At 45.7% G+C, this 23,938-nt stretch overlaps 1 protein-coding gene across 1 annotated transcript in view; it reads left to right on the top strand.

The window, feature by feature from the left end:
* TMEM63A (transmembrane protein 63A) overlaps positions 1–23,639 on the top strand; it is a 184,228-nt gene extending 160,589 nt beyond the window's left edge. Inside the window, exons 22-23 of the mRNA XM_030195716.1 lie at positions 2,576–2,638; positions 21,428–23,639. Of these exons, the coding sequence (XP_030051576.1) occupies positions 2,576–2,638; positions 21,428–21,580 (216 nt within the window). The 3' untranslated portion in view covers positions 21,581–23,639. The remainder of the gene's footprint in view (positions 1–2,575; positions 2,639–21,427) is intronic.
* The last annotated feature ends 299 nt before the right edge of the window (positions 23,640–23,938 follow it).

Here is a 23,938-nt window from a genome sequence, read left to right as displayed (position 1 = left end):
AGAATGCAAGTGAGCTACAATGAGCAGCTCATTTGCATTCCATTTCCTTGATGCATAGCTGTTCCCTACCGATTCGCTATGGAATCGGTAAGGGACCGGCTCTTCCGAGGACTTTAGTGCATCTAGCCCCTTGTCTCTTGCTGAGTGCCGCTTGAGGCGGGTGACAGAGTAGAGGTCCTTTATCCAGACTCTCAGGTGTGACCAGTTCAGTCACTCTGTACTCAAACATGTTTTGTGAGGACTTAAGCTGCTATTGGAGAGGGAGGGAGGACTACGTAGTGGAACATGGCTTCCAGGTGTGCAGCTGTCATAAACGTTCCCACCCCATTTCACCGGCCTGTGTGTGAGTGTGGAGGAGTAGCACAGGGGTTCAAATCCCACCGATGCTTTTTGGACAAGTCACTTAATCTTCTATTGCCTCAGAAACATGATGGCAGATAAGGGCCAAATTGCCCGTCCTCAGTAACCACTAACTCCTCCTTTCCTGCCTATCCCATGCTTTCCTAAATTCAGGCACAGTCCTTATGTCCATGACCTCTACTGGGAGGTTATTCCACGCATCCACTACCCTTTCCGTGAAAGATTACTTCTGAGCCCTATTACCTCTTAACTTCATCTTGCTGTATGTACTCTCATTCCAGAGTTTTCCTTCATTTGAAAAGTCTCACCTCCTGTACATTAATGCCACAGAGGTATTTAAATGTCTTCATCGTATCCCCTCTCTTCCAGCATATACATGTTGAGGTTCATAAGCCTTTCCTTATACGTTTTATGACAGCTTACCCTCTGGACTGACTCCATCCTGTTCATATCTTTCTGTAGGTGCGGTCTCCAGAATTGCACACAGTACTCTAAATGGGGCCTCACCAGAGACTTGTACAAGGGCACCTCCTTTTTCCTGCTGGTTATCCCTTTCCCTGTGCACCCGAGTATCCTTCTGGCTTCTCCCAGCCCACCCACCTGCCCTGTGAACACCGTAGCCTTTCTTACCTGTTTGGTCACTTTAAGATCATCAGACAAAATCACCCCCAAGTCCTGCTCTTCCTTTGTACACAGAAGTACTTCACTCCCTATACTGTACCATTCCCTTGGAGTTTTGTAACCCAAGTGCATGACCCTGCATTTTTAAGGTACAAGGTTTGGGCATGTTCCTGGAGGAAAAGTCCATAGGCTGTTATTGAGATGGACATGGGGGAAACCACTGCCAGGCCTACCCATAGCTACACCCCTGCCCCCTAGAGTTTTCTGCTGTTTTTTTCAGCAATCGCTTTGAATTTAACAAGAAATTTTATGTATTTATTTAGTCGTCATATTACTATTAAACAACGTTTAATTATCTTAAGCTATGTTGATGTTACTGACATTTTAGCATTACTACTTGGCGATCTTTGCGCATTAAAATCACATCATTCAAATGATACAATCAGCAATGTGTGAGAAATCTGCAGTCATGCCAACAAATTTTCTTCACAGTGCTTAGCTTCCAGTTCTTGAGATGATACGCAGTGACCATCACCTTGGCTCCGAAACCTTGTTCACGTAGTGTCTGCATTCTTAATTTGTCCACTACTCACACCTTGCCCATGATTGCCGTTCTGATCCAAAATGCTTTTAAACAAATTATCTGTAAATTATTATATTATGAAATACAAAATTTTCAAATTATTGCTTACAAAAGTCTGTCACTGTGATGACATTAACAGTAAGCTGGTACCCAGTTTTCTTTTCAAATTGTAGTTTTACAGTGCAGACATTTTTGAATGCATGAAAATTGCTGTGTAGTCACCCTAAAGTCTGTAACTTGCTGTGTTTAAAGATAATCTCATTCCACTCGGCACATAAATGTAGATAGTAACAATAAATAAAACTGTAAAATTCACTGAAATTCCAGGTGGTTGCTGAGAAAGTAGCAAAGAACTCCAAAGGGTTTTTTTTTTTTTTTGCCTCACCCTGTATTTTTGTACGTGGGTGTGTGTGGAGAGAGAGAGAGAGAGAATGAATTAAGACACCCACATCCCATAATGAGAGCTATTTCCAAAGGCATTTACCCATTTAAATGGACAGTTTGAAAACTGATCATCTTCTCAGTGGGTAAGGCTCTCAGAATCTATGGCTTCTCTTTCACTGTAGCTCCTTTTTCCTGCCACCCTTCCCTGGCCTTGTACAACCTGCTGCCTGGTCTGCCTAATAGTTAGCCATCTGTGTGTGTGTGACCCACCCCCAGGAGGAGAGGAGCAGGGGATATGTGGTTGTAAAGACCAGCGGGAAACAGCCTGAAGTGCGTTAGTAGATAGTCAGTTTTATTTTTTAATTTATTTATTTGTGGCATTTATATCCCACATTGTCCCACACAAGTTCGAGTTCAATGTGGCTTACAATAAACAGTGGAGGATACGTAACAGTTATGAGTAACAAGGCAAATTCTAACCTAAGCTGCTCCTCTTGTAGCTGTATTGTAGTACTTTACAATTGTGGGTGGCATTTTAGTCTAGTCCTTTTATTCTTTGATATTGGCTAACTATTCTAGCCTACTCATTCCATGTCACATGAATCGTTTTATCCTTGCCTTCTACAGATTGAAGAGCCATCAAGTAAAACAGAGACTGGGCAAGATGGGGGACCAGCTCCCAAATCTGTTGTAAGTACTTCAAGAGAGAATTCTAAGTCTTGGGATGCTTTGTAGATATGAGATTTTGAGTTTTAAGGCAACTTCACTGGTTACCGGTGAAGTATAGAGTGCAGTTTAAAGTTCTGACCCTTATTCGTTGGGTGGTTCATAATAAAATGCCATGGTTTTTTGGAACAATTTTAAATCTGTATTTTTCTAGGAGGCCATTACAATCTGACTTCACTAAATGTCTAGATTTACGATTAGTGTCTTCTGTACATTATGCTGTTACTCAAGCTTCAGCATTTTCTATTGCGGGAACACTTATGTGGAATGCCTTGCCTGATCTCTTGCATGTACTTAGATTGTAAGCTCCTTTGAGCAGGGACCGTCCTTCTTTGTTTATTTTGTACAGCGCTGCGTAACCCTAGTAGCGCTCTAGAAATGTTTAGTAGTAGTAAATACCAATATTCGGCAGTTTAAGATGTTTTAAGCTCTTTGTCCAAGCTTTTGTTTGATGGGCAGTGTATTAATGGAGGGACATGATTTTGTTATCTGTTTTGATGGTAGATAATTTATTTTTGTAGTCTTTGTGTATTTTATTATGTATGTTTTATGGTTCCCTCTTATAAGCAGGTTAGAAACGTTTAAAATTAATAAATCCCTCTCATAATTAAAATACTGTATAGAGAAGAAATGACCGAAAAGGGACAATGAGAAGATCATTTCTGTCACCTTAGTCGCCACTATTTCCTGGGAGCTTTTTCTAATTGGAACTTGGGACAAGAGACAAGGAAGAGTAGCCTAGTGGTTAGTGCAGCAGACTTTGATCCTGGGGAACTGGGTTCGATTCCCACTGCAGCTCCTTGTCACTTAACCCTCCGTTGCCCCAGGTACAAATAAGTACCTGTATATACCCTGGCCTCTTTCTCCTCCTTTCCTGATATCACCGAGGAGGAAACCGCCCGCCTTCTTTCCTCCTCGAAATGCACCACTTGTTCCTCTGATCCCATCCCCACCAACTTACTTAACACCATTTCTCATATTGTCACCCCCTCCATCTGTCATATCCTCAACCTCTCTCTCTCTCCACTGCAACTGTCCCTGACACCTTCAAGCACGCCGTAGTCACACCTCTCCTCAAAAAACCATCACTTGACCCTACCTGTCCCTCCAACTACCGCCCTATCTACCTCCTACCCTTCCTGTCCAAAATACTTCAGCGCACTGTTCACAGCCTCTGCCTTGATTTTCTCTCCTCTCAGGCCATCCTTGATCAGCTTCAATCTGGTTTTCACCCTCTACACTTGACAGAAACAGCACTCTCTAAAGTCTGTAATGACCTGTTCCTTGCCAAATCCAGAGGCCACTACTCCATCCTCCTCAATCTATCCGCCACTTTTGACACTGTCAATCATGATTTACTTCTTGCCACACTGTCCTCATTTGGGTTCCAGGGCTCTGTCCTCTTCTGGTTCTCCTCTTATCTCTCCCACCGTACCTTCAGAGTACACTCTCATGGTTCTTACTCCACCCCCATCCCGCTCTCTGTTGGAGTTCCTCAGGGATCTGTCCTTGGACCCCTTCTTTTTTCAATCTACACCTCTTCCTTGGGCTCCCTGATCTCATCTCATGGTTTCCAATATCATCTTTATGCTGATGACACCCAGCTTTATCTCTCCACACCAGACATCACTGCCGAAACCCAGGCCAAAGTATCGGCTTGCTTATCCGACATTGCTGCCTGGATGTCCAACCGCCACCTGAAACTGAACATGGCCAAGACTGAGCTTATTGTCTTCCCACCCAAACCCACTTCCCCTCTCCCTAAACTCTCTCAGTTGATAACACCCTCATCTGCCCGCAACCTCGGAGTCATCTTCGACTCCTCCCTCTCATTCTCTGCGCATATCCAGCAGACAGCCAAGACCTGTCGCTTCTTTCTCTTTAACATCAGCAAAATTCGCCCTTTCCTCTCTGAGCACACCACCCGAACTGTCATCCACGCTCTCATTACCTCTTGCCTTGACTACTGTAACCTACTCCTCACTGGCCTCCCACTTAACCATCTATCCCCCCTTCAATCCGTTCAGAACTCTGCTGCACGCCTTATATTCCGCCTGACCCGATATACTCATATCGCCCCTCTCCTCAGGTCACTTCACTGGCTTCCGATCAGATACCGCATACAGTTCAAGCTTCTCCTTCTTACCTACAAATGCACTCAGTCTGCAGCCCCTCATTACCTCTCTACCCTCATCTCCCCTTACGTTCCCGCCCGAAACCTCCGCTCACAGGACAAATCCCTCCTCTCAGTACCCTTCTCCACCACCGCCAACTCCAGGCTCCGCCCATGCTGCCTCGCCTCACCCTATGCTTGGAATAAACTTCCTGAGCCCTTACGCCAAGCCCCCTCCCTACCCATCTTCAAATCCTTGCTCAAAACCCACCTCTTCAATGTTGCTTTTGGCACCTAACTCTTACCGTTCAGTGAATCCAGACTGCCCCAATTTGACTGTCTGTACATTTGTCCTTTAGATTGTAAGCTCTTTGAGCAGGGACTGTCCTTCTATGTTAAATTGTACAGCGCTGCGTAACCCTAGTAGCGCTTTAGAAATGTTAAGTAGTAGTAGAATGTAGTTGCAAAAACCTCAGAAAGGCAGTATATCAAGTCCCAATCCCTTTCCCTTTAGTTTCAAAGCTGCTGTCTGAAAGGGCTTAGGTTCACTTTGCAGCTCAGGTCTTTCATCACCCAGATGAACTGGGGATGCTGCAGATGGTCTGATAGTCATCATACAAGGATGATTTAGAGCCTGCCTTCTGACAGGAGCCTGATGCATGGCTTCTGGCCAAGGACTATTCCTGCAACACCTGGACAAAGGTAAGTCGGGAGAAGTATTAAAACAAGCGAAAAATCCCTGGGGATAATAGCAGGTGAAGGGTTACATAAGTACATAAGTAATGCCACACTGGGAAAAGACCAAGGGTCCATCGAGCCCAGCATCCTGTCCACGACAGCGGCCAATCCAGGCCAAGGGCACCTGTCAAGCTTCCCAAACGTACAAACATTCTATACATGTTGTTCCTGGAATTGTGGATTTTTCCCCAGTCCATTTAGTAGCGGTTTATGGACTTGTCCTTTAGGAAACCGTCTAACCCTTTTTTAAACTCTGCCAAGCTAACCGCCTTCACCACGTTCTCCGGCAACGAATTTCAGAGTTTAATTACACGTTGGGTGAAGAAAAGTTTCTCTGATTTGTTTTAAATTTACTACACTGTAGTTTCATCGCATGCCCCCTAGTCCTAGTATTTTTGGAAAGCGTGAACAGACGCTTCACATCCACCTGTTCCACGCCACTCATTTTATATACCTCTATCATGTCTCCCCTCAGCCGTCTCTTCTCCATGCTGAAAAGCCCTAGCTTCCTTAGTCTTTCTTCATAGGAAAGTCGTCCCATCCCCGCTATCATTTTAGTCGCCCTTCGCTGCACCTTTTCCAATTCCACTGTATCTTTCTTGAGATGCGGCGACCAGAATTGAACACAATACTCAAGGTGCGGTCGCACCATGGAGCGGTATAACGGCATTATAACATCCTCACACCTGTTTTCCATACCTTTCCTAATAATACCCAACATTCTATTCGCTTTCCTAGCCGCAGCAGCACACTGAGCAGAAGGTTTCAGTGTATTATCTACGACGACACCCAGATCCCTTTCTTGGTCCGTAACTCCTAACGTGGAACCTTGCATGACGTAGCTATAATTTGGGTTCTTTTTTTCCCACATGCATCACCTTGCATTTGCTCACATTAAACGTCATCTGCCATTTAGCCGCCCAGTCTCCCAGTCTCGTAAGGTCCTTCTGTAATTTTTCACAATCCTGTCGCAAGTTAACGACTTTGAATAACTTTGTGTCATCAGCAAATTTAATTACCTCGCTAGTTACTCCCATCTCTAAATCATTTATAAATATATTAAAAAGCAGCGGTGCTAGCACAGACCCCTGAGGAACCCCACTAACTACCCTTCTCCATTGTGAATACTGCCCATTTAACCCCACTTGTTTCCTGTTCTTCAACCAGTTTTTAATCCACAATAGGACATTTCCTCCTATCCCATGACCCTCCAATTTCCTCTGTAGCCTTTCATGAGGTACCTTGTCAAACGCCTTTTGAAAATCCAGATACACAATATCAACCGGCTCCCCTTTGTCCACATGTTTGTTTACTCCTTCAAAGAATTGAAGTAAATTGGGTACCACAGTCCTGATCTTGCTGGAAGTAAAAGTACCAGGAGAAAGAGTGCTGAGAAGACGAAAGGAATAGGACTTGGGCATGCTATTCCAAATCTGTAAAGTCAGTGGAGAGAATGCTCAGAGATGATACTAGTGTATGGCTAGTAAATGTTTAAGGGTGCTAGCCTTTTTGACTAGTACACTCCCCATCTCAAACACTGATATGGATCACATCTGAGGGACCTGTGGTATTTTGAAAACTCAAGAACTTTAGTTGGATGATTTTTTTTCTCTTTATTTAAACGGTTTTCAAATGCAACAATAAAGTCTCCTGCAGTAAGCAGTGGAGCTATTCGAGCCACACTGGGTCAGACCAATGGTCCATCTAGCCCACTATCCTGCTTCCAACTGTGACCAATCCAGGTCACAAGTAGTTAGTAGCAACATTCCATGCTACCAGTCCCAGGGCAAGCAGTGCCTTCCCCCATACCTGTCTCAATAACAGACTATGGACTTTTTCTCCAGGAACTTTGTTCAAACCTTTTTTTTAAACCCAGATATGCTAACCGCTGTTACCACATCCTCCAGCAACGAGTTCGAGCTTAACTATTCTTTGAGTGAAAAAAAATCTCCTCCTATTTGTTTTAAAGTATTTCTATGCAATTTCACTGAGTGTCCCCTGGTCTTTGCACTTTTTGAATGAGTGAAAAATCGATTCACCTCTACCCATTCCACACCACTCAGGATTTGGTAGACCTCTATCATATCCCCCCTCAGCTGTCCCTTTTCCAAGCTGAAGAGCCCTAACCTCTTTAGCCTTTCCTCATATGAGAGGAGTTCCATCCCCTCTATCATTTTGGTCGCTCTTCTTTGAACTTTTTCTAACTCCGCTGTATCTGTTTTGAGATACGGCAACCAGAATTTGAACACGATGCTCAACGTGAGACTGCACCTTGGAGCGATACAGAGGCATTATAATATTTTTGGTCTTATTTTGCAGCCCTCTCCTAATAATCCCTAGCATCCTGTTTGCTTTTTTGACCGCTGCTGCACACTGAGCAGAAGATTTCAGCATACCTAGGTCTTTTTCTTGAATGCTAAAGTGGACCCTAGCATCAGATAACTATGATTCAGATTATTCTTCCCAATGTGCATCACTTTGCATTTGTCTACATTAAATTTCTTCTGCCGTTTGGATGCCCAGTCTTCCAGTTTCCTAAGGTCTTCGTACAATTTTTCACAGTCCGCATGCATTTTGACAACTTTGAATAGTTTAGTGACATCTACAAATTTAATCACCTCACTCATCACTCTGATTTCCAGATCATTTATAAATATGTTAAATAGCACCAGTCCCAGGACTCCCAGTACAGATCCCTGTAGCACTCCACTCACTATTCACCCTCCTCCATTGAGAAAAATGGCCATTTAACCCTACCCTCTGTTTTCTGTCCAATAAGCAATTCTTAATTCACAGAAAGATATTGCCTCCTTTCCCATGACTCTTTAATTTTCCCAGGAGTCTCTCATGATGTACTTTGTGAAATGTTTTCTGAAAATCTAGATACACTACATTAACCGGCTCACCTTTATCATCATGTTTATTCACGCCTTCAAAGAAATGAAGAAAATTGGTGAGGCAAGACCTCCCTTGGCTGAATACATGCTGACTCTGTCCCGTTAAACCATGCTTGTCTATGTGTTCTGTAATATTATTCTTTATAATACTTTCCACTATATTTGCCAGCACTGAAGTGGCTTACTAGTGTATAATTTCCTGGATCACCCTTAGAATCCTTTTTAAAAATCTGCGTCACATTGGCCACCCTCCAGTCTTCAGATACTACAGACTATTTTAACGACACAGATCACTAACAGCAGCTCCTCATTTTCATGTTTGAGTTCTTTCAATACCCTGGGCTGTATACCATCTAGTCCAGGTGATTTATCACTTTTTGTCTTGTCAGTTTGGCTCAGTACATCTTCCAAGTTCACCGAAATTTCTTTTAGTTCCTTCACATTGTCACTCCTGAAAAACATTTCCAGTATAGGTTGATCTCTTACACCTTCTTCCTCAATCTCTCCGCTATGGCCTTGTCCTCCCTAAGTGTTCCTTTTGTTTCTTCCTGATCTTACAGGCCCACAGATTCCCTCGCAGGTTTCCTGCTTCTGATATACCTGAAAAAAAATGTTACTGAGTTTTCATCAGTGCTTTGCATCTGGCTTGACAGTGCTTATGTTACTTCTTACTTTCTTCATTCAGATCTTTTTTTTTCCATTTTTTGAAGGATGTTCTTTTGGCTCTAATCGTCTCTTTCACTTCACCTTTTAACCAAGCTGGCTGTTTGCTTTTCTTTCCATCTTTGTTAAAATGTGGAATACATCTGGTCTGGGCTTCGATGATGGCATTTTTAAACAGTATCCATACCTGATGTATGGTTCATTTTTTATTTATGATGGTACAGAGTAAAGACATCTAGCCAAATGTGTACTCAAAGATTCACATATAAAAAGAAAAAGTACATCATAAAAGGAAAGTGAGGTAATCCGTCGTCTTTTTTTTTTTTTTTTACAATTATCCACACCCCATCCCCCTATATATTCATGGGAACAATGTTAATGACGCCAACACTAAACCTTGTGAACAATAGAGAAATGTAAGAAATCAACAAGCAAAACAACACTTGTAGTTCAAAAGACATATTTTTTTATTTATTTATTTTATTTTTATTTGTTCCCCATGCTTTCATCAAACTGTGAACAACTGAAATCTCCAATCTAAATCTTCACTACTGCTTCTGTACTCAATGTATCCCATCCTTCCCCCTCCCCAAACCCATCCCCCAGCTCACCCAATCCCAATCTCATAAAAAATAGTGTGGAAGAGAACAGAAGATCCATTCACAAAGAGACTGCGCAGGAGAAAATCATATTAGGCCCCAAAGCCCTCAAAGGGAATAAAACCACTAAACTGCGCCCTTGTGGATTCAGAGAGTGTATATAGAGTACCCAGATAGAGAGAAAACACTTTCTAGTAACATGAGGTCATGAAATGTATTACGCCAGAGGCAAATCACTTGTTTAAAGGCTCAGAATAACTCATTTGCCTAAAATACCAGCTTTACGAATCAATTGTTGGGCATCTCTACTCTGCAATACAGAGAGTTCATATTTATTAAAAAGAATTCCAAGGGGAGAGATTGGGATGCACAAGCCTAGTAGAATTTTCAAGTATTGAAAAACATCATTCCAAAACGCCTGCACTAAAAAACAGTCCCAGGGAGAGTGGAAGAATGCATTGGCATTGTATACACAAAGGAGTGTCCATACCCCCCATTTAAAAATTTTGAAATTTGGTAAGATGTGCCCTATGTAATATCCTAAATTTGCACTCCCTTAGGTCTGCACTTATCGCCAAAGTGGGAATCCCGGAGGTCAGTGTAAGAAAATCTAAAGAAAGGGTGGGTCTATCTAAATCCTATGCCCAATGCAGTCGGATAAGCTCTTTCAGGGGAGAAAGGGTCGTGAGTGCTTTATAGAGTCCTGAGACTGAAAGCTTATTTCCCTTCACCAAAGTAAAAAATTGTCTCAAACGGTGACTATGCCGAGACCTCAAAGGCACAAGATTTAAATAGTTAATATAATGAGATATTTGGTTATATTCGTAAGCATTATTATCTCTATGCTGATATGCAGTGCCCCCAAACTCAGCAATGAGTCCCCATCAGTCAAAACGTTCCAATCTCTTAATACCCAGATGTTCCTGTGTCCGAAAAATGCTATTTCATTGCCCGGAGTAAACAGCAAAGTACCATGAATTGGTAGCAGATCAGACATATTTGGGTCAATTCTCCAATACCTAGTCATATCTCTCCAGATCTCCCACAGCAGACTTGGCAACAAACTTTCGAAAAGACAGAGGAACAAACAGGCCTTGCAACAAAAAAGAAAAAATGACATGGAGCAAAATAGTCAAGTTCTGTCGTGGAGTATAGGCTGTCGTGGAGTATAATCCTGCCTATCCAGAAACCAGTCGCTCAAATGGCGAAGCACACAAGCTTAATTATAACATCGCAGGTCAGGCAGACCCATACCTCCTTCCCTCCAGGAACCCAACCTTTGTTATAATGGAAGTTTAGACTTCATGCCTCCCCAGCAAAAGCTCCCCAAAAGTTTGTATAGCAGTTTGAAATCTTTCTTAAGAATACGAAGAGGCAATAGTTGTGGAACATAAAGCCATTTTGGGTATTCTAACTAACATGCGAAGTAACTGAATTCTACCGTGCAACATGAGTGGCAGAGATAGCCATGCCATCAACCGCCCAGCCGTTGCCTCCAACAAGTGGGAGATATTTAAATGGAATAATTTAGATACCTGCATAGAAACTTGTATACCCAATTAAGGAAAGGAGTCTCACACCAATTGAGGTGGGAAGCTAAGCCCCCACTTGTTTTGTAACTCCTCCGTAGATGCTAATGCTAGGGATTTAGAGTAATTTAACTTGAAACCAGCAAAGTCACCAAATTCTTGAAACAATTCTAACAATGCAGGCAAGGACTTCAAAGGCTTGGTAAGATGTATCAGCAAATCATCTTCAAAGGTCGAAATGGTGAACTTAAAATTACCTATAGAGACTCCACTGATTTGGTGATGTTGGATCACCTCCTAAATGAGAGGATCCAAAGGTAACACAAACAAGAGGGGTGACAATGGGCATCCCTGTCAAGTACCTCTACGAATACAGAACTGTTTAGAATGCTCCCCATTGACCCACTTGAATGCCACCAACTACCGCCCAATTTCCCTCCTACCCTTTCTCTCCAAGATACTTGAACGCGCCGTTCACAGCCGTTGCCTTGATTTTTCTCTTCTCTCATGCCATCCTCGATCCGCTTCAATCCAGCTTTTACCCCCTACACTCGACAGAAACGGCACTATCTAAAATCTGCAATGACCTATTCCTTGCCAAATCCAAAGGTCACTACTCCATCCTCATCCTCCTCGAACTATCTGCCGCTTTTGACACTGTCAATCACAATTTACTTCTTGCCACACTGTCCTCATTTGGGTTCCAGGGCTCTGTCCTCTCCTGGTTCTCCTCTTATCTCTCCCACCGTACCTTCAGAGTACACTCTCATGGTTCTTACTCCACCCCCATCCCGCTCTCTGTTGGAGTTCCTCAGGGATCTGTCCTTGGACCCCTTCTTTTTTCAATCTACACCTCTTCCCTGATCTCATCTCATGGTTTCCAATATCATCTTTATGCTGACGACACCCAGCTTTATCTCTCCACACCAGACATCACTGCCGAAACCCAGGCCAAAGTATCGGCTTGCTTATCCGACATTGCTGCCTGGATGTCCAACCGCCACCTGAAACTGAACATGACCAAGACTGAGCTTATTGTCTTCCCACCCAAACCCACTTCCCCTCTCCCTCCACTCTCTCAGTTGATAACACCCTCATCGTCCCCGTCTCATCTGCCCGCATCCTCGGAGTCATCTTAGACTCCTCCCTCTCCTCTGCGCATATCCAGCAGGTAGCCAAGACCTGTCACTTCTTCCTCTATAACATTAGCAAAATTCGCCCTTTCCTCTCTGAGCACACCACCTGAACTCTCGTCCACTCTCTCATTACCTCTCGCCTTGACTACTACAACCTACTCCTCACTGGCCTCCCACTTAGCCATCTATCCCCCCTTCAGTCCGTTCAGAACTTGGCTGCACGTCTTATCTTCCGCCTGGACCGATATACTCATATCACCCCTCTCCTCAAGTCATTTCACTGGCTTCCGATCAGGTACCGCATACAGTTCAAGCTTCTCCTACTAACCTACAAATGCACTCGATCTGCAGCCCCTCCCCTCTCTACCCTCATCTCCCCTTACGTTCCTACCCGTAATCTCCGCTCTCAAGACAAATCCCTCCTCTCAGTACCCTTCTCCACCACCGCCAACTCCAGGCTCCGCCCTTTCTGCCTCGCCTCACCCCATGCTTGGAATAAACTCCCTGAGCCCATACGACAGGCCCCCTCCCTACCCATCTTCAAATCCTTGCTCAAAGCCCACCTCTTCAGTGTCGCCTTCGGCACCTAACCACTACACCTCTATTCAGGAAATCTAGACTGCACCAACTTGGCATTTCGTCCTTTAGATTGTAAGCTCCTTCGAGCAGGGGGACTGTCCTTCTTTGTTAAACTGTACAGCGCTGCGTAACCCTAGTAGCGCTCTAGAAATGTTAAGTAGTAGTAGTAAAATAGAGGACCCGAATCGTGTCTGGAAAAAAACCCTCCAGTCCATACTTCTGCATTAGCACAAACAAGAAAGGCCAGAGCATCCGATCGATTGCCTTCTCCACGTCAAAACTGACAAGGAGAGAAGGCATCCGACTCTCGGCTACCACCTCTAGGGAGGCCAAAATGGAGCGAATATTTTAGCCACCACTCGCCCCTTCACAGACCCCTCCTGGGCTGCATCAGTCAGGTCCAGGAGTACATGCGCCAATCTGTTAGCTAGAATTTTGGCATATAATTTTACATCAGCGTTTAAAAGAGATATGGGTCAATATGAGCTCGGGTCCTCTGGATCGTTTTTTGGTTTTAATAACACAATTATCTGAGCCATCTTTAAGGAATCTGGAAGGGTTCCCTCAGCGACCATCGAGAAACAAAGAGGGCAGAGGGGACTTTTCCCACTCATAAAACCATTTATATAACTCTACAAGATATCCATCTGGGCCTGGGTCTTATGTAGTGCGCTTTGCTGCAGAGCCAGCAATATGTCACTTTCTGTAAAAGGCTATTTCAAAAATACATGCTGGCAAGGGGAAAGCTTAGGAAGATCTCAATTGTCTAAGTATAAACTCCCTCTTTTGGTGACCGTCAGAAACAATCCACTATATCTCCGCCTGAACGGAGTATTCCCCCCTCCCCGGTCTTGCAATTTGAGAATCCGGGATGGCCCCTTCCTTCCCTTAATTGAACGTGCAAGCAGTTGTCCAGCTTTATTACCATATCTAAATAGTTGGTATTTGTAATAGAGCTGTGATTTTACTGCTGGTTGATGTAAAAGTTCATTCAGCTGTCTCTGGGATCTCAATAAAGCTGTTTTCTGTGCTTGAGTAGAAGTTAAGTACATAAGTAGTGCCATACTGGGAAAGACCAAAGGTCCATCTAGCCCAGCATCCTGTCACCGACAGTGGCCAATCCAGGTCAAGGGCACCTGGCACGCTCCCCAAACGTAAAAACATTCCAGACAAGTTATACCTAAAAATGCGGAATTTTTCCAAGTCCATTTAATAGCGGTCTATGGACTTGTCCTTTAGGAATCTATCTAACCCCTTTTTAAACTCCGTCAAGCTAACCGCCCGTACCACGTTCTCCGGCAACGAATTCCAGAGTCTAATTACACGTTGGGTGAAGAAACATTTTCTCCGATTCGTTTTAAATTTACCACACTGTAGCTTCAATTCATGCCCTCTAGTCCTAGTATTTTTGGATAGCGTGAACAGTCGCTTCACATCCACCCGATCCATTCCACTCATTATTTTATACACTTCTATCATATCTCCCCTCGGCCGTCTCTTCTCCAAGCTGAAAAGCCCTAGCCTTCTCAGCCTCTCTTCATAGGAAAGTCGTCCCATCCCCACTATCATTTTCGTCGCCCTTCGCTGTACCTTTTCCAATTCTACTATATCTTTTTTGAGATACGGAGACCAGTACTGAACACAATACTCCAGGTGCGGTCGCACCATGGAGCGATACAACGGCATTATAACATCCGCACACCTGGACTCCATACCCTTCCTAATAACACCCAACATTCTATTCGCTTTCCTAGCCGCAGCAGCACACTGAGCAGAAGGTTTCAGCGTATCATCGACGACGACACCCAGATCCCTTTCTTGATCCGTAACTCCTAACGCGGAACCTTGCAAGACGTAGCTATAATTCGGGTTCCTCTTACCCACATGCATCACTTTGCACTTGTCAACATTGAACTTCATCTGCCACTTGCACGCCCATTCTCCCAGTCTCGCAAGGTCCTCCTGTAATCGTTCACATTCCTCCTGCGACTTGACGACCCTTGTATTTAATTCTGTGACACTGTATCAATTTTCCTAGTGTAAGTATTTCTCTATCTCTAATTTTCCTAGTACGAGCTCTTTAAGCGATGATTTCCCCCCCCACAGTACAGCCTTCGTCGTTTCCCCAATAAAGAGCAGGCTGATGTATATGTTAGCCATTATGAAATTCATAAGCAGGCCAACGCTCCAGCAGAAAAGCTTGACATTTTTGGTCCCCAGATAACTTCAAGGGATATCGCCAGTTGTAACCCCGAAAAGTTCCCCGGCCCACTTCAGTCTGAAACCAAACCAAGGCGTGGTCGGACACCTCATAGGGACCGATCTCCACTGCGAGGATATGCGGGCAAAGGGGGCTAGAAAAAAATAATCTGTACGGGATTGAGAGGCGTGAGCACGGGAAAAGTGTGTATAATCTCTGACTGGGATGCAAAGCATGCTACACATCCATTAAATCCAAGGCATTGCAGAGCAGAGGCAGGCCCCCAGGATATTTGCCAGAGTGCTGGACACCATGTGGGGATCATATACCAAATTAAAGTCACCCCCCAAGCACTAATGGACAGCCATCCAACTCAATTGAAGCGAAAATGTATCTGCCCTCAGGGCCCCACACAGTGGTCCGCACTTGAACGTTTAAGCCTTTACGGAATAGAATCATCACCCCTGCTTTACGCTGGACCACAGGGGCCTCCACTAGGCTACCCACCCACCCATCTTCTCTGAAATTTAGCATGCTCTGCTGAAGTTAAATGGGCCTTCTGCACAAAAGCAATGTCCGCCTTTTGATGTTTCAAAGCCTTCAACACTTCGGTTCTTTTGATGGAGAAGAAACCCCTCCCAAATTCCAGGAGACAAATTTAAGTGATCCCAGGGCACCAAAAAACAATAATTTTAACAATATATGCTACCGAGTACAGAGATAGAAGGGAACACCCCCCAGCCAGTGGATATACCGCTAAACTGAAAAGAAATGTAGAATCCCAAAGGAAACCCTGGGGCTCAAAGTACCTGACCTCAGTGCAGTCTCCATGAGAACAGTAACACAACACCAACCAGAACCATCTCTCAATCAAGCCATATTTCCTACTCTTTGCTATCCCCCCACCCCCACCAATCCACCCCCAATGAGAAAGGAAAATGCCATCTTCCAAGACCAGATCACAGGGAGACCCCCCCCCCTTGCCCACCTCAGCAAAAAGGAAGGTAACTACCTGATGGTTGATAAAAGATATACAATGTAGTCCACAAGGAGGGAGAGAAAAAAAGTCTTTGCTCGATATGTAAACAAATGGTCTCTGCTTGATACATCAACAAATCTGCCAGAATGTCACAGCAGTAATCTGCAGCAAAGCCTCCAAACACTGCACTACTGTCTCCACTAGGGCACGAAGACCATGGAGTATGGCTCACGTGGGTGCTGGACATTGATCCAATCACTGGGCAAATTGCAGGGCCTCAGTATCAGATGTGAAAAAATGGGTGTTGCCGTCATGAAGGACTCGTAAACGGGCTGGGTAGAGCAGTGCAGACTATCGTCTTGGCATAGAGCAGTTTACAAACGTCTCTAAATGCCTTACGTTGTAGCGATACTACAGTAGAAAAGTCTTGGAAGCAAAGGACGGAATGGTTTTCATATTGTAAAGATCCCATACGTCTCAAAGCTCGGAAAACCTCTTATGTGCAAAGTTCAGCAGTTTAAAAATAACAGTCCGACGACGTGGGTCCTTAGGCCTTACTGATCCCAGGTGATGGAGGTGTTCAGTGCGCAAAGGGCCTGCCGTTAACTGTAGTTTTAGGGCCTAGGGGAGACAATCTTCCAAAAAGGCCCGTAGTTCAGAGTCTCTAATGGTCTCCGGGAACCCAACCATCTGGACATTATTCCGGTCTTTCATCCACTTTGTTACCCCCATTTCCAACCTCATCCCTTGCCCAACTCCTTCCTGGTCCCTTCTTCTTCCAGTTCCTTTTAGCTTGCCACATTATCCAGGCTCCTGTTACCCTCTTTCCCCCCATTTCCATCCTCTCACACTTTCTTCAAAGCTCTGTCCCCTTCCTTTCTCTCAACTTATTCTATAGCGTCCCACAGATCAGTCCAGAGACCTTGTGGGTTATGTCCCTCTGCCAGCAGGTGGAGATAGAGAGAACTTCTGAGGGTCACTATATGTAGTTATGTGCAGCCACCTAAACCTCAGTATTCTCTCTTTCTAGCAGGTGGAAGGTCATATTCTGCAGCTCTGTATTGATAAGCTCCTGGCCTGTCCCCTGGGCCGAGTTGAGCATTTTCTTGGGGTTGAGGTCACTCAGACGGCCCTTTCACTCGACCAGCAGCTGCTGCAAGATCCCAATGATGGGACCCTGGTCCATCCCCTGCTGGTAATAGGGGGACAGCTGTCCCACTTTCTGGGGGAATGGGCCAGGGTTACTTCAGACAAATGGAGGTTACCTGACACAAATACAAAATAGAATTCTTCTGACTGCTGGTGGAGTTTTCTGTGGAACCACCTTGCAAGGCCAATGCCATAGTGGCAGCAGTCCAAAAGACTCTCACAACCTTGATCAGCCTCGGTGTGGTGCCACCCGTTCCATCCGCAGAGTGCGGTCTCGACCGCTACTCCATGGTACCCAAAAAGGGCAGGTCCCCTCACCCCATACTCCATTTAAAGGGTGTAAATAGGGCATGGCGAGTCCAACATTTTCAGATGGAGACTCTGTGTTCGGGCATTGCAGCGCTGCAACTGGGGGAGTTCCAGACCTCTCTCAACCTATTTGGCCTCCTCACCAGCGCTTTCTCTGCTTTGTGGTGCTGGGTCAGCATTTTCAGTTTCGGGCCTGGCTATGGCACCCAGGACCTTTTCCAAGGTCAATGATGGTGGTCACAAGGAATGCAGGTACATTCCTACTTTGACAATTGGTTGATTCAGGCGTCGTTCTATGAGGAGAGTGTGCAGGCAACGGAGCAGGTGGTCAGGCTCCTACGATCTTTGGGCTGGATAGTCAATCTGCCCAAGAGCCACATGTCTCACAGTCTCTAGAATACCTGGGGTTGCTTTTCGATACTCTAGCTAGAACTGTGTCCCTCCCAGAGGCTCGACAGCTGAAGATCCAGGCCCAAGTGGAGAGCCTATTGCAAATACCAACCCCCAGAGCATGGAATTACATGCCTCACTCCTGGTTGGCCATGCATTGGTGACTGCGCTTAGAGAATTTCCACTTGGGAATGCCCCTGGCCACCCCAGACTAGATGGTAGTGACTATGGATGCCAGCCTGTGGGGCTGGGGTTTACACTGCCTGGGCTAGTTGGCGCAAGGGACTTGGTCACCGGTGGAGACCTCTTGGACGATCAAACAGTTGGAGCTGAGAGCTATCCGGCTGGCACTTCAGGAATTTCAGCTGTTGATTCAGGGACAGCCGGTACAAGTTCTTTCAGACAGTGCTATGGCGGTGTCGTATGTCAACAGGCAGGGGAGCACCAAGAGCACCCCTCTTGCCAAGAAAGCGTTTCTGCTCTGCCTTTGGGCAGAGCGGTGCCTACCCCTCCTTTCAGCAGCACAAATTGCGGGATCTTTGAACGTTGAGGTGGACTTGCTCAGTCATGCGTTGGATCCAGGGGAATGGAACTTTTTAGTCAGGCGTTTACTCAGATCACGGAGCACTGAAGGATCCCAGCGATCGATCTCATGACTCGGGGAATCAACACAAGGTGCCCTACTTCTTCAGCAGGGGCAGGGACCACAAGTCACAGGGTATTGATGCACTTTTGTAGACCTGGCCCCAGTCTCTTCTTCTCTACATGTTCCCTCCATGGCCCATGACTGGCTGGGTCGTGGGATGCATTGCTCAGCATCCAGGGTAGGTGATTCTGGTGACCCCAGATTGGCCCTGGCGCCCCTGGTACATGGACTTGATTTACCTGCAGATTGACAGCCCCCTGCGGCACCCAGCCCACCATGGATTCCTGTGACAGGGTCCGATTACCACGGAGAATCCCTTCCCGTTTAGTCTTATGGCTTGGGTCTTGAAATGGAGCAGTTAAGAAAGAAGGGTTACTCAGACATGTTGATTACCACCATGTAGCAGGCGTAGAGGCATTCCATGTACAGCCTACGCACATGTGTGGCGGACCTTTGAGTCCTGGTGCACAGCGGCTGGCCTCTCAGCGGCAGCAGCAGCATTGGTGTCGGCCATCCTCACATTTGCTGGGCGGCCTTGATAAGTGTTTGAGCTCTTTGAAGTTTCAGGTGGCGGCTTTGGCCTGTTTTCGAGGGCACTTCAAGGCATCCCGACTTTGTACACTTTCTGCGAGGAGTGAACCACCTCTGTCTGGCACACCTACCGGTGGTCCCTGCGTGTTGTCTTAATCTGGTCTTGCGCACGTTCCAGTGTCCTCCATTTGAGCCTTTGGATCATTTATCCTTGAAAGATCTTACTCTGAAGGCGGTGTTTGGCCATTGCTTCGGCAAGGAGCGTCTCGGAGCTGCAGGGCTTATCCAGAAGAGATCCCTTTCTTTGCTTCACCAAAGCAAGAGTGTCTATTCGAACGGTCCCTTCCTTCTTGCCTAAGGTGGTCTCATATTTTTATCTGAATCAGCAGCTCTTTCTCCCAGCGTTTTGTAGGGAGTATTATGCGGCTGAATACCGGTCATTGTGATGCCTGGATGTACAGCGTGTTCTTTTGTTCTACCTGGAGGTCACTTATGACTTTCGCTTTTCGGATCATCTTTTTGGTCCTCTTCGCTGGACCCAAGAAGGGGGATCTGGCCTCCAAGGCCACGGTGGCTCGCTGGCTGCAGGAGGCCATTTCTTCAGTTTACCTCTTGTCGGGAAAAACTCCGCCGCTGAAGGTGCGAGTATATTCCACCAGAGTGCTAGCGACTTCGGCAGCTGAGTCCCACTTGGAGGAGATTTTCTGGTCGGTGACTTGATCATCAGTGCATACCTTCTCTAAGCATTGTCGACTGGACGTTGCAGCAAGGGGGGATGCCACATTTGGGGCTTCTGTCCTGGCAGCTGGGGTGTCGCTATCCCACCCTACTTGAGGACTGCTTGGGTACATCCCACTCGTCTCTGGATTGATCTGTGGTACGCTACGGAAAGTTTAAATAGTTCTTACCTGATAATTTTCTTTCCATTAGTCCCAACAGGTCAGTCCAGAGTTCCGCCTTGTATATTTGTTTCTCAGCGTGTTTTTGATGTGTTGCAGTTTATGAATTTGCAGCTTTCAGTTACTGTTGCATTACCAGATCCACGTGGAAAGGGTCTCTCATTCCTCGCTAGGAGCTGCATGATTTTCCTCCTCTGGCGGCAGATGGTCTTGCACAAGTTGTATGGAAGCAGGAGAGTTTGCTTGTTCACACTGCTTTGGTAGCGTCAATACCTGAGGTTTAGGTGGCTGCACTTGACCTCAGAAGTTCTCTCTATCTGCACCTGCTGGCAGAGGGACATAACCTAAAAGTCTCTAGATTGATCTGTTGGGACTAGTGGAAAGAACATTATCAGGTAAGAACTAATTTTACCACACTCCTCTGCCTTTCTCTCCCATCCCCAGAATCCATTCCTTCCCTCATATATCCTCCTCCCTTTTCCGCAGCATCTGTCCACCGACCACCACCTCCAATATTTACACTTCCTTTCCTCCTCACCCACAGCAACCATCCCTCTACCTCTCCAACTCCACCTTCCCCTATATATGCTCATGCCTCCTCCCACCCTCCTTCCTTGAGTCTGGCCTCTTTCTCCCAACTCCAGCATGAGACCCCTTAAATGTCCCTTAGCCCACTCCTAATATCATTCACCGTCTCTCTCTCTCTCTCAGGGTCCAACACCCCTCCTTCTCTCCCTCCCTCCTGCCACCAGAGCTGCATCCCACTGGGACCGTGGTAGTAGTTAAAGGAACTGTACTACATACTGTGGAGCTTTTGAGCCATGTGTGCAGTCTGTGCTGTACCCTCATATGTGCTGTTTCATGGTGGGAGGTTGGAAGCAGGATTGACATGGGTGGCTCAAGGCTCCATGGCACACTTGGTAGACAGAGATTTTTAAATTGCTGTGAGCATATAATGGGTGCAGCAGCTATGGGACAGAGTGCTTAAAATCTGAACGGGCCAGGGCCTTTGGAAAGGAAAGTCAGAAGCCTGAGCTGATGGAACATGCCTAATGCCACAGCTCTGCAGTTCAACATGCAGCTTTCTGCTCCTTTTCACCAGGCAGGAGCTGTAATGAATTGGAGGAGCAACTTGATGTATTTTTAGGAAGCCCCAGCTACCTCCTGTGAACATTAATCCTTTAGATTGTAAGCTCCTTTGAGCAGGGACTGTCCTTCTTTGTTAGATTGTACAGCGCTGTGTAACCCTGGTAGCGCTTTAGAAATGTTAAATAGTAGTAGTAGTTCTTTTAATTCATTATCTAGGTTATGTAAGTTGTTTTTTTTTAATAATAATGGCCACCTGCTTTCATCCGGAAGTTCTAAGACTAATATTGATTCACTTTTGTGATTGTAGGCATACGTCCCAAATGTCTTGCTGCTCTCCTCCCCAGAAACCTCTAAACTGGATGAAACGCTGCACCACACCTATGGCTCTATGGAGGAGGGTGAGGCAGCGGGAACAGCCATGCAGAAAGAAGACCTTGACTTCCAAGCCAGCCAGACATAACTTCCTAGAGTTGCCCACCAGGTGGAGCACTTCTTCCTTTTGTAGAAGGCATTCTTAGAAATCCTTCCTGACTGAGTGAGTTAAAGGGGATCAGGGCAGCAGCCATGGGGACTGGGTCTGCTGCTGCTCTTTGGAATCCTTTCTCAGAGCAGCTGCGATGCTATTATATAACTGTATTGAATGGTACAGAGGAGATAAAACCAAAAAAGCAGGAACACATGTGCGTGTTTTACAAAGCTAGTGAAATGAGGGTAGAAGCCAGCCCTCTGAGGATGGTAATAAGTGTTTCCAGGACCTTGGCAGTCAGCACAAGCCATAGCTCACTCTCCTGTGAAAGTGAGGAGGATCAGCACAACCTCTCCTCACCATTCTGCCTCTTTAAGTCTTCTTGCCCATCTTCTCGTTCCTCTTTATTTTATAGGAAAAAGATTCCTTTTTGCACTTTGATTTTTGAATGTAGCACCAGTAGGTAATCCAGGGTTCATTGGGGATTTGTTTTTAGCTTTAATGGGAGGTATGCTTGGTCCTTTCTGTCCTCTTTCCTCACTCGGTCTCCATATATTTGCACTTGATGACCCAGGGCAGCACTCCCAGGCTGTGCAGCAAGTCCACCCTCTCTTTCCTGTTCCCTTGCTGCAAGTACTACTTCCCTACGTTGAGAGGAATTTCTTTCTGTTTCTGTGCATGCCTAGAAGACTGTCTTGAGTGATATCACACAAGCCCAAAAAGGTGGGAATGACCATGTGCATGATTCAGGATGGCAGCAATGGGCAATGTATTAAAAATATAACACGTGAAATGTGTACAGTGGACCCGACTAGAGCTGTGTTTCGGCTACAGTGCCTTCAGCAGGAGTCCTACACATTCAAGGCCTACAGATTCAAATCAACTAGATTAAGATGCTTCTATCAATAAAACTGCAGCTGCAGTGACCAGACTGTGGCACTTGGGCTGACATGGGTGCTCTCAGAGAAGCCCGAAATAACAAGACAGCAGCAACACAGGTTTGAAATTGATACTGGTATGGGCTTTCTTGCTGCCTGCATAATGTTGTACAGATGGTACAGTTCTTGCATTATTATATCAGACCTTGCTTGACCTTGCAAATACACAGCTGCAGTCTGAGTCACTTCAGAGTATGCCTTATGCTGTAATAATATGCACAACTTTCTACTTCCTCCTTCGCTCCAAGCAGCTACTGCTGCTTTCAGATACACTGCCACAACCTTGGTGTCATGACTGCACCTTGAAATATGTTTGATGGCTTAGACACTGAGAAACAGGAATGCTGTCTGCATACAGTTAGGACGTGATGAACCCTTTTGCAAAATGTGTTCACTGACGTGGGCCCCATTTTTCTGTAAATAGTTGGGAGAGAAGGTGGATAGGGAGCACTTTATTAAGTGAAACGAGAGCATATTCCAGAGTTGATGCGGCATTCTGCACTATGCTTTAGAGCAGTGGCTTACTCAGGATTTTTCTGTGCCAGTATTACTCCGTGATGCAGAAAGCTGCCTAGTGTGGGAAAGTCTCGAGTCAAACCACTGCACTGAAGGATAGTGTATTTGGTATGCAAAGTGGGTCAACTAATTATTACTCCTGATGTAGAAAAACTATACTTATGCAGCATTTTTACACCAGCTCAGGGTTGATGTGAAGGAGCAGTATGAGAACAAAGGTATCATCTTAAATGAAGTGTGGTACTTTACCTTGGATGACCTGTAGCCTGAGAACTTTGATCCACCCCCTCCCTCTGCCTTCAAAAATGTCCTTGGTAATCTAAGTAGCCCTGGCTAGTGGCCCAACCAACCTGCCCACGCAATTTCCCTGATGATCTGTAGGCTTCTTCCCCTCCCTCACCAAATATGGCTCAAATAGACCCCCAAGTCCCACATTTAAACTTAGGAGGTAGGCCTTTGTTCCACCATCTTGGAAAATGGCAACCGTGTGTGGGCTCAGACACTTCCATTTTCCAAGATGGCACCACAGAGGCAGGAGTGAGGTGGGGCATTGCTCCTCCCTTGCAACATTCAGAGGTGGATGAGAAGGGTCTAATTTTCCACCAGGGGTTTTGTTTGTTAGGGGTGGGGGGAAGGAGGGAGATGGGTCCATTATAGCCAGGGATTATTTTGGGGTCATGAAAAGGGTCAGGTGAGACTGCAGGAGCGGAGGAGGACCATTAGACCACCATCAGGGATTGCAGCAGGGGGGAAGAATGGTCCCTTAGACCAGTGCTTCTCAACCTGGTCTGCAGGTACTCCCAGCCAGTCAAGCTTTCAGGATATTCACAATCATGTGAGAGATTTGCATACACTGCCTCCTTGGTATGCAGATCTCTCTTATGCATATTCATTGTAG

The sequence above is a fragment of the Microcaecilia unicolor genome, chromosome 3 (genome assembly GCF_901765095.1).
Source record: "Microcaecilia unicolor chromosome 3, aMicUni1.1, whole genome shotgun sequence".
Lineage (NCBI taxonomy): Eukaryota > Metazoa > Chordata > Amphibia > Gymnophiona > Siphonopidae > Microcaecilia > Microcaecilia unicolor.
The sequence above is the reverse complement of the archived record's forward strand: the minus strand, read 5'-3'. Positions and strand labels throughout refer to the sequence as shown.